Consider the following 13088-nt stretch of genomic DNA (forward strand, 5'->3'; position numbering starts at 1 on the left):
AGTAGAACCCCCCCCCCCAAGAACAAAAGGGAAGCTGCGCCGCGGAGTTGCTATAACAACGGAGTTTCTGCTCGGATGTTTAATTTTTCTTAAATTTAATCTTTAAAAATTTGCCTTAAAGTACCACATATACACAGTTTAAAGTATTATATGCTAATAACGAAAAACAATTCACCGACCTCACCACTTCTTTCCTCAGAAGCAAGCGCATTCAGCTTTTTCAGTTTGTGGAGGTTCTGGGATTACAGTTACCTTACTGAATATTTCTATTGCGATTTTAATTTTAAATGTTATTTATTGAGTTACGAGGAAGTGTTACAGTCCTTTCATTGAACTTTAAAAAGTGTCTTTTAACTGGACGTTGACTGTCTAGGACAAAGTCTTGTAAACTTTGATGGAGACATTTACTTTATCTTTGCCCTGCTTGCTCATTTTCATGTATCACATTTCACTCGTTCTTTTCCCCTCCACTAGTAGAGATGACTAATATACTTTTACATAATGTGTTGGTAGAGACCAAGATTGATTCCAAATATTTCAGTTTATTAAAAACAAAATTTTCTACTTAACTCTAAATTGACTGCCTAGGACGGTTACAGTAAAATGTGCTTTAAAAAAAAATTATATCATCTACTGATACTCTTTTCTCCCTCTGAATAATTGATCACTTAGCAAATGCTTGGACTTCCTGGTAATTCTTAGATTTCACTAAGTGAAATAAGTCAAGCAGAGGAAGTAATTATCATATGGTTTCACTTATTTGTGGACATAGGGAATAGCATGAAGGACATTAGGAGAAGGAAGGGGAAAATGAAAGGGGGAAACCAGAATAAGAGAAGAACCCTGAGAGACTATGGACTCCAGGAAACAAACTGAGGGTTTTATTTATTTTTTTTTTTTTAAAGATTTTATTTATTTGACAGATAGAGATCACAAGCAGGCAGAGCAGCGGTCAGAGAGAGAGAAGGAAGCAGGCTCCCCGTGGAGCAGAGAGCCCGATGTGGGGCTCAATCCCAGGACTCTGGGATCATGAGCTGAGCCGAAGGCAGAGGCTTAACCCACTGAGCTACCCAGGTGCCCCCAAACTGAGGGTTTTAGAAGGGAGGGGCTGTGGGGGGATGGGTGAGCCTGGTGATGGGTATTGAGAGGGCATGGATTGCATGGAGCACTGGGTGTTATACGCAAACAATGAATCATGGAACACTACATCAAAAACTAATGAAGTACTGTATGGTGACCAACATAACAATTTTTTAAAAATGGGTAGATGTTTACAATTTTTAATTGTTTTAGCTCTTCAGATATTTTTTAAGAGGGTTAGTTTACATCAGGGGTTGACAAACTATGGGGGGGGGGGACCAAATCTAACTTCCCACCTTTTTTTTATGACTGGAGAGTTAAGAATGTGTTTTACATTTTTTTTTTAAGATTTTATTTATTTATTTGACAGAGAGATCACAAGCAGGCAGAGAGACAGGAGGAAGCAGGCTCCCTGCTGAGCAGAGAGCCCGATGCGGGGCTCGATCCCAGGACCTTGAGATCATGACCTGAGCCGAAGGCAGCAGCTTAACCACTAAGCCACCCAGGCGCCCCTGTGTTTTACATTTTTTAAATGATTGGGGCAAAAAAAGACTATTTCATGATACATTAAAGTTATATGAAACTTGTATTTTGGTGTTCATAATGCTTAGTTGGAACACAAGCATACCCATTTTGTTTGATATATATAGTTCTAAAGTTGTTTTTTTTTTGTTGTTTTTAGTAATCTCTACACCCAAAGTGGGCCTTGAACTCATGACCCTGAGATCACGAGTCACATGCTCTTCTAACTGAGCCAGCCAGCTGCCCCAGCCCACTCTTTTTTATACTGTGCAGCGCGATACAGAATTATATACAATAGCAGAGTGGTTGTGACAGACTGTCTAGCCCCTAAAGCTTAAAATAGTTATTATCTGATCCTTTCCAGAAAAAAATATGCTGACCCTGGTTTACACTATTCTCAAGGTCCATCATGAAAAGTGGTGTTCAGATTGGACAAATTGCTGTTTTAAATAAACCAAGATTTTGAAAACTTGCTCTTCTTGCAGGAAATGCACTTTAATGGGAAGTTCCCAAAGCACATACTGAGAAGAGTCACAGTGAGAAGCTGAGATGCCTGCACAATATCAAAAAGGGTTGATGTGGACCAAATCATTGAACCTGGAAACATTATCTCCTCCCACAGGCCTGAGATTTACCCAAGCCTGAGACTATGGATGATGGAGAAACCAATCAATGCCCCTCCCTTCTGGAATTTAGCGAAGTTGGGGGGATAGCCAGGGGCATTTGGATGAAGGACAGAAACTAGGAGCTAGGACATTTGGAGCTAGGACAGAAACAACCAGGAGACCCCTTATTTTGGGACTCTAGGCAATCTGTCCTTTCCCCTTTGCATGTGTTTTTGACTCTTCCACCTTTCCAACTTCCTTTGGTGTCACCCTTGTCCCCGAGGGATTAAACGCTCAGCTTCTGGGACCAGGCTGCCTGGGTTTGGATTTCAGCTCCTGTTTACTAGCCTTGTAACTTTGGGTGGGTTCCAAGGTCTGCTCACCCTTATCTATAGCTATAGCAATGGGAGAAATAGCAGGATTTGGTGCTTTAAGCCACTATATTTTAGGGTGGTTTGTTGCACAGCAGTACCTCACCTGTAAATATTCTTTCAACAATGCCTTTTAAGAGGCATTTATCCAGTTTAGGTTCCATTTTTACAAGAGCCTAAATCAATCTCCCTGCTTCATTACAATGTCACACCCTCCAGTGTTCCTCTATGTTGATGTCAGTCATCTTTCTTTTTTTTTTTTTAAAGATTTCTTTGAGAGAGAGGCAGTGAGAGAGAGCATGAGCGAGGAGAAGGTCAGAGGGAGAAGCAGACTCCCCGTGGAGGTGGGAGCCCGATGCGGAACTCGATCCCAGGACTCCGGGATCATGACCTGAGCTGAAAGCAGTCGTCCAACCAACTGAGCCACCCAGGCGTCCCCAGAGTCATCTTTCTAAACTATTGTTTCTCCAATGATTAAAATCCTCCAAATTCTCACCTCAGATTAAAACAAAAATTCCTTCCTGTTCTACACCTTTGTGCTCTCATTTCTTCCTCCTCCTCTATCCCCCACCCTGCCTTTGCAATCTATGCTCCATACGGAACCCCTTGTCACCAATGAACAATCATGATCTATGTATAGTTATATACAACTGGGCCTTTGTACCTTATTCCTCCTCCCTAAGACATTCTTTCCTCTCCTGCTCTAAATCTACGAAGACTCTCATCAAACACCTTAGGGATTATCTTCTCTAGGTTTTTCTTGAAAATCTCCGCTCTTGGGATGCCTGGGTGGCTCAGTTGGTTAAGCAGCTGCCTTTGGCTCAGGTCATGATCCCAGCGTCCTGGGATGGAGTCCCACATCGGGCTCCTTGCTCGGCGGGGAGCCTGCTTCTCCCTCTGCCTGCCATTCTGTCTGCCTGTGCTTGTTTTCTCCCTCTCTCTCTCTCTCTGATAAATAAATAAAATCTTAAAAAAAAAAAAAAAAGAAAATCTCTGCTCTTTGAGTTCGATGCCCTTCCTTTGTGTGTCTTTATCATACCACTTTTATTAATAATTGGAGTAACTATTTTTTTTTTCAATTCTCCTAAGGTATACAGCTAGGACCATTCTAGAAGTATCAGAAGAATTTATTATATTTGTCTCAGAGCTTAGTTCTCTGGGGTGGGGGCGGGATAGAAGGGCACTGCCCCCATTAGAAAAGCGATTCTAAACTTTTGAGCCAAGGACTGCTATCTTTATTGGTGCACAGGACCTAGTTCGTGCTCATCCATTTAATAAGAATAACGTGTGAATGGCTACTGTCTTCAAAGAAACTCAGAAGTACAGAAATAACCCAAAGAAGTTTTAAATTTCCGAGGACAAATGCCCTAATTTCCCAAGATGCCATCTCTGCCACATCTTAACCAATCTATGGGTTCCATGGTGTCTGGCACACAGTAAGCAGCCAATCATACGTGGACTCATCTATCCCTCCATTGTTTAAATGATCTCCATCTTGAGCTGTACCCAAATAGGCTTTGCAGTGCTCACGCTGTGACTCAAAAATAGGTTTGGAGTCTCAAAGCTGAGAACTACTAGTTTGAATGGCCACATGAATAAAACTGTGAGAGAGTCTGTCAAACACAATTTCATTTCACTTTGATGAAACATGGACTTTTAATCCATTCATTACACGATCGCTTTGAAAATGGAAGGCAATGACAGGAGACTAAGAAATAAAACCTCTTATCATAAAGTTTTAAGAAATGTGTGAAATATAAATACAGGAAAACTTTAAATAGGTATCCAACCAAACTTTTATTGGGGTTTTATTGCAATCTACTTTCGGCAAGAAGGGGAAAGTAACCATAAGAACTCCAATCAGATTTTATTCAACAAAGCAGTTTTTCATGAATGCTTAAGGTCAGTGTATAGTCAGCTCAGATTCCAGTATCAACTTGAGTACCTCATTATGGAAATTTATGCCAGAATGACAACAGTAAGGCATTGCAAGATTCTAAATCATCTAAGATTAAACCATATTTTACATATAATTTTTAGGACAGTATACTAATACTCTACAATAAATAAGGATTTTAAAAAATGTGTTGCTTAGCCCTTGTTGAACTAAATTCAATTATTAGCTTATTCTTTAAGTACTCCAGTTAATAAAGGTTTGATTGTACCCCAAGAACTGTGACTTTTCCAAAGATAAAAAAAATTAGTTCTTGTTTGTTATGACAAAAATTAAGCTTAAAAGCACATTCACACTTGTCCTTAAAAGCATGTTTACATCATATATGAGATAATTTCTCATGCCTGGAGATATGGTTTATATGGCAAAAAGTCATATGCAAAGAACGACTAGAGGGCAATCCTCCCAGCTCCACGTCCTCCAAAAAGCCACACTTGGCCTCAGTGTAAAAGTTATATTTTATTGCCATGCTACAAAATGTATGAAGTTGGCACTGATAGGGAGAAACAGAGAACAAAGGGTGGGAAGGGAGAGAGGGCAAAAGATGTTGTTACATATACAACAAGGTTTAATCAACAGTGGTAAATTTTGCCAATATTAAAAATGCAAACCAAAATTTAAAATGCTGATATGAAACAGCATTAATATACAATTTATGCATAGTACAGTATCACTTATGTCTTTTATTAGAGAAATATGGAATGTTTATAAAAGAAATTAACCATAGGGGATAAAATTCCTATTTCATATACAATTTGGCAATGGTAGTCCCACTGTTAGACAATTTTTATAAAAGAAAAAATTAAAAATCTAACAAGCTACCTTTATACAAAGTTGCTATATTTATGCCTTTACGTAGGAAAAAAACATTTATAATGCAAATTAGGACATACAATAATCTTACAGTATTATACAATGTAATGAAAATAAAAAACTTAACACAAAATTTTTCCTTTATAAAATGTATATTTTGCATTTACTAATGCAAATGTGGCACACCGGTGACTACTGTACTATTAATACCAGTCCATTTCCATGCTACTATTGTCCAATTGTCATAGAATTATAATTGTATTGATGCTACAAAAGAATTGTGTTATACCAAAAAATGAGGACGTAGGAATGGGGAATAGGGATGTAAAGAACAGGATAGAGAGGGTGCTGGTTTGGGCAGAGTATACTGTGGTATGTCATAAAATATGTTAGTTTTTCAAGCCAAAAACATTTTCTATACATTCTGTAATTTTGTACCAATGCCTTTATTCAAATTTGGCAAACATCAGGGAAAAGGTAATTAGTACCGTATACCTCACATATCAGAAATATGACAAGATGCCAATACATCAGTTACTTCTGAATGTTGTCTCTGATGGTATGTCTATTTCAAGGAGATATATATATATATATGTATATACATATACATATCCATATCCATATATATATATATTTATACACACACACTACACATTGCACAAAACACTTGGGCATTATGGGTTAGGAACAGCACAGTGGGGACTGGGAAGTACTTTTTAGCTTGTTAAAACCTTTACCTTGAGGCAAAAATATGGTGGCACATTACTGGGAAATTATGAAAACATAAGGCCCCTGTCCCATTTTTAATAGAACATTATTGAGGTACATTTTTATATGTTGTGCCACAGATTTTTTTGAGGAGGGGAGGAATAAACAAAGACTAGCTTGACTTACAACATTGAACTGTGGGGTCAACATTAGTATCTATAAAAAACAAAGATTGCTTGGCAAATTTTCATAAGTCCCAAATGTGATCTATTCTGGATATACTGGGAAGTGAAAAGCTTTTTGCTGAGTCTTCAAGAGTAAAGTGCATATCTCATCACTCCACAGCAGCAGTAAATAAAAGGAACTATTTGCCAATCTTTCTGGAGGGAGGGAAGGCACCATAATTTCATTTTTAAAGGAAGATGAAACTGGGAAGTAAAAGACATGACGAAAAAAGACAGGTAATACCCATATCAGTTTCCAACCTCTGATCTGGGATAAAAAGCTGTTATCACCTGTATGGATAAAAGAGGACTCTATTGGGGGGAAAGCATATGAACGATGATTCTATTTCCAAAACCAAAAAGTGGGATCCCATGGTCTACCAACGGGAACAGAATATCTAAAATTAGGTCTGTCTCAGAAAATCTGAAACATATGGCCACAATTATATCCCAATAAAATATCTCATTCTAAAATGCACCTAGTAACAGGTACATTCTTCCAGGACAGAGCCTAATGCCCATGACTAGACTACTGCAAAGGACAAGTAGTGTTCTACATTACTTTTTATTAAATAGGAACACAGGTGATTTCCAGAGACATCTAGAAATAAACACCAGTTGTATACATCTTCCTAATACACATAGTACCTAAAATCAAATTCTTAGCAGACAAATTGGTCCCATTTTCATTTTAAAGCACACAGTATTTAAAGCATAACCTGCAATGATTATATTGGAGCTACCTAAAATACATAAAAACTAATTAGAATCTGGAAGGAAAATGAAAATAATGAGGAAAAGAAAGAAAATAAAGTATCCAACCTCCAAAATGAATCAATAGGTCAGCCCTTTCATTTGGAGGTTCTGTCTTGACTGCTTGTTTTGGAGAAAACCACATGTACTGGTTCCATCATAATTCTTATTCCACATTACAAAAACCATCACATAAATTTGGCACAATTAGCAATCTACTCAGAAGAAAGCATAAATGGAACAATGTATTAAAAATGGAAACTGCACACCTATACCACTGCTCTCTTTCTAGAGAACAGGGAACACTTTATTAAGCACCAAGTTCACAGAAAAAAAAAAAAAAGAAGAAAGAAAATTCTGCTATGCACATAAACCAATGGCACTGAAAATAATAAAGATACCTTTAATAATTTATTTTCTTTATAATGGTCCCACTCTATTATTCTGCTAATCCATCCACTGTTCTATAATTATTTACTCATCAGGTTGGGTGCTCTATGACTGAAACCTTTTCATGCTCAATTAACCTTAGTTACATCTGGCAGAGAGATCCAAATCATGATCTCAAACTTCCTCATATTTAGAGAAAACAGGAACCTAGCCTTTCTACTGTACCGTCCCTTGTCTTCTCTAGCGTTTGAGAAACTGGAACACTCTTGATTTTCCAAGAGTTAAGGACTTATGGACTCTCTCCTGTTTATATAAACTTCAATTCATTCTAAATCCTAAATTATGACACAATCTCATTGCTCTAAGACTTCCACTGTACCTGCTATGCTGGCAACACTCCTAACATTCTAATGGAATCAAGGGATAACCGAAGCTCCAACCACGAGTGAAAGGAGAACAGAGCTGAGGAGCACTACTGTGGGCAAAATATAATTGCAGCCGCGTGACGAGGGAATCACTGCTAAAGTGCTGGGGAGGGTGCCCACAGAGAGAACACAGTACCTTTAGGGAACTTTGCGTGTTAAAAGTAGCTTCCTTTTTTTCCTCGGCTGTTAAAGAGATCACCTATGGACACAAGTGAAGTTTCAAATTGAGCGAATGTTTTCATCAACTTGAAAAGTAAACAGCATATAAATAAATACTGGACAAGGGCAACCCTGTTATAGAATAACAGTAAGTTCCAAATGAACCTTCAAAACCACAATTTGACAAAAATGCAAACGAAACGACAAAGAACACATAATCCAATTTCAAAACTATATACAAACTTGAACATTTTAAATGGAAAAAAAGACATTAAGCAACAAAATAAGACATCCCGAACACCAAAGGAAAAAACTGAAGGTAAATGGCAACCTAATGGCACAAACGCCTCCAGAAAACAATGTCACTGTTCATAATCTACAGGAGAGAAACTTGCAGGAGATTGTGGTTCAGATTTCCAAATGTTTTTGGGTAAAGTGACCTGAGACTGATTTTTTGAGTCTAGTGTAATTCTGATTAAGATATCTGGGCATGCCCTTCAAATGACATCATGAGATGAGTAAACAGAAAATCTTGTCTCCTTCCTGCCTTTCAACACACCAAGAGCAAACCATATTCCCGGGAGCATGACTCTTCCTAGTACCGCAGAAGGCAAAGGAACTGACTGGTATATAAGGAGGTGTGGTACTTCTATTTCCTTTACATGTTTTGGCTCAAGTCAAAAAGCCTACAATTAATGAAATACAGGATTCCTCATGTTACATGCTGGAGGCCATATACCATGAATAGTGAATCTACAAATAGTACTTTCAACGCCTAGAGTTATCTGTTAGCAATGCACGTTATCAAGAGGCTTTATAAAATGTTTTAAATGCCAACCATGACTTAGACATGAATGATATGCGTAAGTCCAGACTACTGATAAAATCAACCAGCATGTCACTCGCTTCAACTCTCATTTTAAATAGGCACTGTGAAAATGGGAATGCTGCTGTACAGTAATGAGTAGTACATACTGAAATTAGTGTTCTTTAATGAGTACCTGCTCTACATTAATTCCCTTTAGTTAAAGAAGCACAGGAAATATTCAGAAAAAAAAATCTTATCAGTCTATAAAAGGAGTTAGTGTTTAGAAATGACAATGAAGCACTTGCATCTTCATTGGTTAAAACTTCACAAAGGTGCAAACAATGTACTGCCTTCCAGGCTCACATGGGCAGGTCAGTACTATTATGTCTAGTCTTCCTAGATGTACCATCATCTCGCGGCAACGCTTTCTGCAAATTTGACATAGCAGCAGTTCTCTCGATGTCTATCACAGCATACAGCTCTGTGCGCCTGGTAGGGGTTTGCGGAAGGGGAGTGGTAGGCGTTTTTGGAGTCTGAGGGTTGTCAGAGTCACTGCCGCCTTCCAAGTCCACCTGTATGTAATTGAGCTGCCTGTGTTCTAAACTGGGGCGTCTGATATCAAAGTTAAAGACTGTCGGCGTACAGTCCCGACGCCTCGAATATTCTATTTTGTGAGCACTTGCCGGCACTGTTACATTCTCTGTATTTACATAGTTATGCATTGGATCTAGATTATTATGGTAGCCATTTAGAGATGGGGTCTTTGGTCCTAAATTGTCATCTTCATCCCTACTAAGCTTGCGGGCTTCCCAAACAGGAGGCAAAGATGGTAAATTTTCATAGTTTAATAATGCAGTTCTTCTCTGAGCTGAGTTGTTGATATTCTGGGTATCTGAGGTACTGCTGGATGTCAGACGACCTCTCCTGACCCCTGAGGCACTAGGGATAGATAACCCATTTATATTTTCATACACCAGCTTGTTAACAGAGGGCGCATCTCTTCGCTCGTCACTGTCATATCCAGTGTCCCATTCTGTGCTATTGGCACCACTTCCGCTGACTTGGTCTCTTCCAAGTTGCTCCAGTTTCTCTTTTTCCATTAACTGCTTTTGAACAGGGGTTGGTCCTAAGACAAATTTGACTCCTTCGGGTTCAAGAAGAATCTGAGGGTCCCTGTCCTCAACACGACTTGGTTCTTCTTTTGGTGTGTTGCTTTCAGCATTCGAAATCCTCACCTCCAACGGGACATGCACACTTGTGCGGTTTTTCCGCTCTTCTTGCACTCCTGTAGTGTTGACATAGGTATGTACCTAAAGCAAAATAGAAGAGTGGACAATAACCAATAAAAGGCTGACCATATCAGTTAAATTTTATCGATTAACTTTCTCTCTCCTTCAAAGCTTTTGTTTTGTTTTTCACTAATAAAAAGGTGGGGAGAGAAGAGGAATGTGGAAATACTTTCTTCACTTGATAAAAGAATAAATAACTCTGGGGTGCCTGAGTGGCTCAGTCAGTTAACCACCTGCCTTCGGCTCAGGTCATGATGTCAGGGTCCTAGGGCTGAACCCCAGTCAGGCTCTCTGCTCAGAGTGGAGAGTCAGCTTCTCACTCTCTGTTTCAAATAAATACATAAAAATCGAAGAAAAACAAAAACAAAAACAGAATAACCACTCTAAAATAACACATAATGTTGTACTTGATACATGAAAAGCATTCTGTCAAAAAAAGTCAGGAACATATTGGGATTATCATTTTGATGCTTTTTAGAAATTCTCATAATGCACTGAAACATAATTTAGAAATAAGGAATAACAAGCATTAAAAAAAAAAGAGAAACAAATTTATCATGATTTGCAGATAATGTGGCCAAATAAAGAGATAAACCCTGCCAGATTTAATAAGAGTTCTATAAAATGCATTGGTATAAAATAAATGCAATCTACTAAGAAATCATCACTATTTAGAAAAGGTCAACGATATTTTGTGGAAGACTAGGGGCACCTGGGTGGCTCAGTCTATTAAGTATCAACTCTTGATTTTGGCTCAGGTGATGATCTCGGGGTCATGGGATTGAGCACTGTGTTGGGCTTCTGGCTTGGAGGGGATGGGGGTGGTGGGAGGGTGGCAGGGTAGAGGTGAAGCATGGTTGTGGGGGAGTCTGCTTGGGATTCTCTCCTTCTCCCTCTGTCCCTCCCTCCACGCTCACAAGCACGCACATGTGCGCACTCTCTCAAATAAATAAATCTTGGGGAAAAAAAAAAAGTTTGGAAGAAGACTATTCATAAAATTTGAAAAAATTCAAAAAATGCAAAAACTGAGGGAAGTGTAATTATAGTAACTAAGAATTCATTTACTATGTAGAGAACACAGAGAAACAGATTTTAAAACAGTAAGAATTTCTTAATGATATGTGACCATTTGGTTTACGAGAGATAAGAATAACTAATTAACATACAGACGATGTTCAACCAAATACTTCATTCCTCAAATGAAAAACAGAATACTTAGAAACATTAAAGAGCCTCATACAAACACTGACAACGAAAGCTACCTTGCTGCTAGTAGTGCACTGATATAAAAAGCAGTATAAATTCCAGATCCACTGGAGGTTATTGTAACCGGAACTGACAATTAGTTCTATCCGTCCTTCCCTACAGATACACCTCTCCTGTGAGTCCACAGGCTGCTGTGATGCTATGTCTCCCTCCATACCTGTACGTATTTGGCATATGTTAGAAAATATATGCTGTTTCCTCTGATTCTATACTACAAAAGTCATAAACAGTGAAAGCTAAAATTCAGACTGAAATTTCCACGCATCAGCGCAGCAATGCTTTAACTCCACCCAGTCTGTCATCCTATTAGACAGTAGCACATGCTTACTTGCTCCTCGGCCACAAGCAAAGGATGTGTAGATTCTTCACCCACGGAAGGCAGCCGTGCACTCCCCACGGAAGGATGTCTGCTTGACGGATGGGAGGAAGCATCTCCGAATGAGGGATACCGGGGATATCCATTCGGTAAATTCTGAGCAGCAAACCCTGGAGCTGAGTTTTTGTTTATTGGAAGAAAAAGCAGGATATGGGGAGAAGATAGAGATAAAAGTGAATGAGAATGGAATCTAAGCTGAGAAAATTAGGCAAGGTGTTTCTGGTAAGACGCAACAGAAACCAGAGCACAAACAACATCCTCCTTCCACTCCAACTTTCCATTCACATTTTAGATAATACAGAACTTTTAATATGTTCCTACTTAAAATATTAAAAATATTTATAATTATAGCTCTATCAGCTTTAAAAAAAAGAACTGACAACCATTACATTTTTCTTAGCCAATGGTGATTTCTAAGGCGTTACAGATTAAATATCCATAATTCAAAGTTTATGAATGTCTATTATTCAAAATACAAGAGGGAAAACTGGTACTTACTTGTAGGTGTTCGAGGTGTTCTGGGGACTTCCAATTCTGTCTGATGATTATTCCTTTCGACAACTGGCTCTTCCACCACATTTATACTATTATTTTGCATAATTTCTTGCAACATGTTAAATAATTCTTCTGCACGGGCACACTTAAAGGCAAAGATTCCTATAAATATAAAAGAGAAGGGGAAAATGGTAGCTGTAGCTTTAAAAAAAAAATACAGGAACACCTGTGAAAGAACAGAACTGCACTGACAGGAAGAAGGGTCTTTTAATCAAATGTCTGATAAATTAATGATAGTCTCTGTTTCAAAACATAAACCCAAAAGGAAATTCACAGAATAATTTTCCTATGTCCAAAACAAGGCAGATAAAAACAAGATTTGAACACTTCCTTTGGTCTGCTTTTTAACAGCAGGGGGCACCCAAGTCACCATTACCAAGGTGATCCTTCACCATTTGATCCATGGTTTACAATCCTTACCTTGTTTAATCATTACAAGAGTTCTGTAAATTAGGGATCAGCATTCCTTTCTGACAGACAAGATATCTGATGTTCTACAGAGATCATGTAACTTGTGCAAGGCCTATCAAGCAGCAGGCCACAAAAAAACCAAACCATGCTCGGTTTGACTCTAAAGTTTAGGTTCTTTCCCCAGGAAGTTGTAACAGTAAAGATACATAGTCAATTTACTGGAGTTAATCAACTACTGAAAATCTTAAATAATATAAGTCAAAATTCTGGACATAGAGAATGTGCTGAGTAAACACCTGATAAATGAAGTCATGGTTTACTGCATCTCTTTCTTAACAATCCACTTAGTTGGGGGATTTTTTTTTCTACCAGGAAAAAA

The 13088-nt window shown here is 38.4% G+C and overlaps 1 protein-coding gene across 4 annotated transcripts in view; it reads right to left on the bottom strand.

The window, feature by feature from the left end:
* Positions 1-4356: 4356 nt before the first annotated feature.
* FRS2 (fibroblast growth factor receptor substrate 2) overlaps positions 4357-13088 on the bottom strand; it is a 116687-nt gene continuing 107955 nt past the window's right edge. For all 4 annotated transcript variants that reach the window (XM_059402484.1, XM_059402482.1, XM_059402483.1 and 1 more), the window contains 3 exons: positions 12242-12400; positions 11696-11859; positions 4357-10122 (listed from right to left, as the gene is read on the bottom strand). In XM_059402484.1, coding sequence (XP_059258467.1) covers positions 9172-10122; positions 11696-11859; positions 12242-12400 — 1274 coding nt within the window. In that variant the 3' untranslated portion in view covers positions 4357-9171. The remainder of the gene's footprint in view (positions 10123-11695; positions 11860-12241; positions 12401-13088) is intronic.

This window comes from Mustela nigripes, chromosome 6 (genome assembly GCF_022355385.1).
Source record: "Mustela nigripes isolate SB6536 chromosome 6, MUSNIG.SB6536, whole genome shotgun sequence".
Lineage (NCBI taxonomy): Eukaryota > Metazoa > Chordata > Mammalia > Carnivora > Mustelidae > Mustela > Mustela nigripes.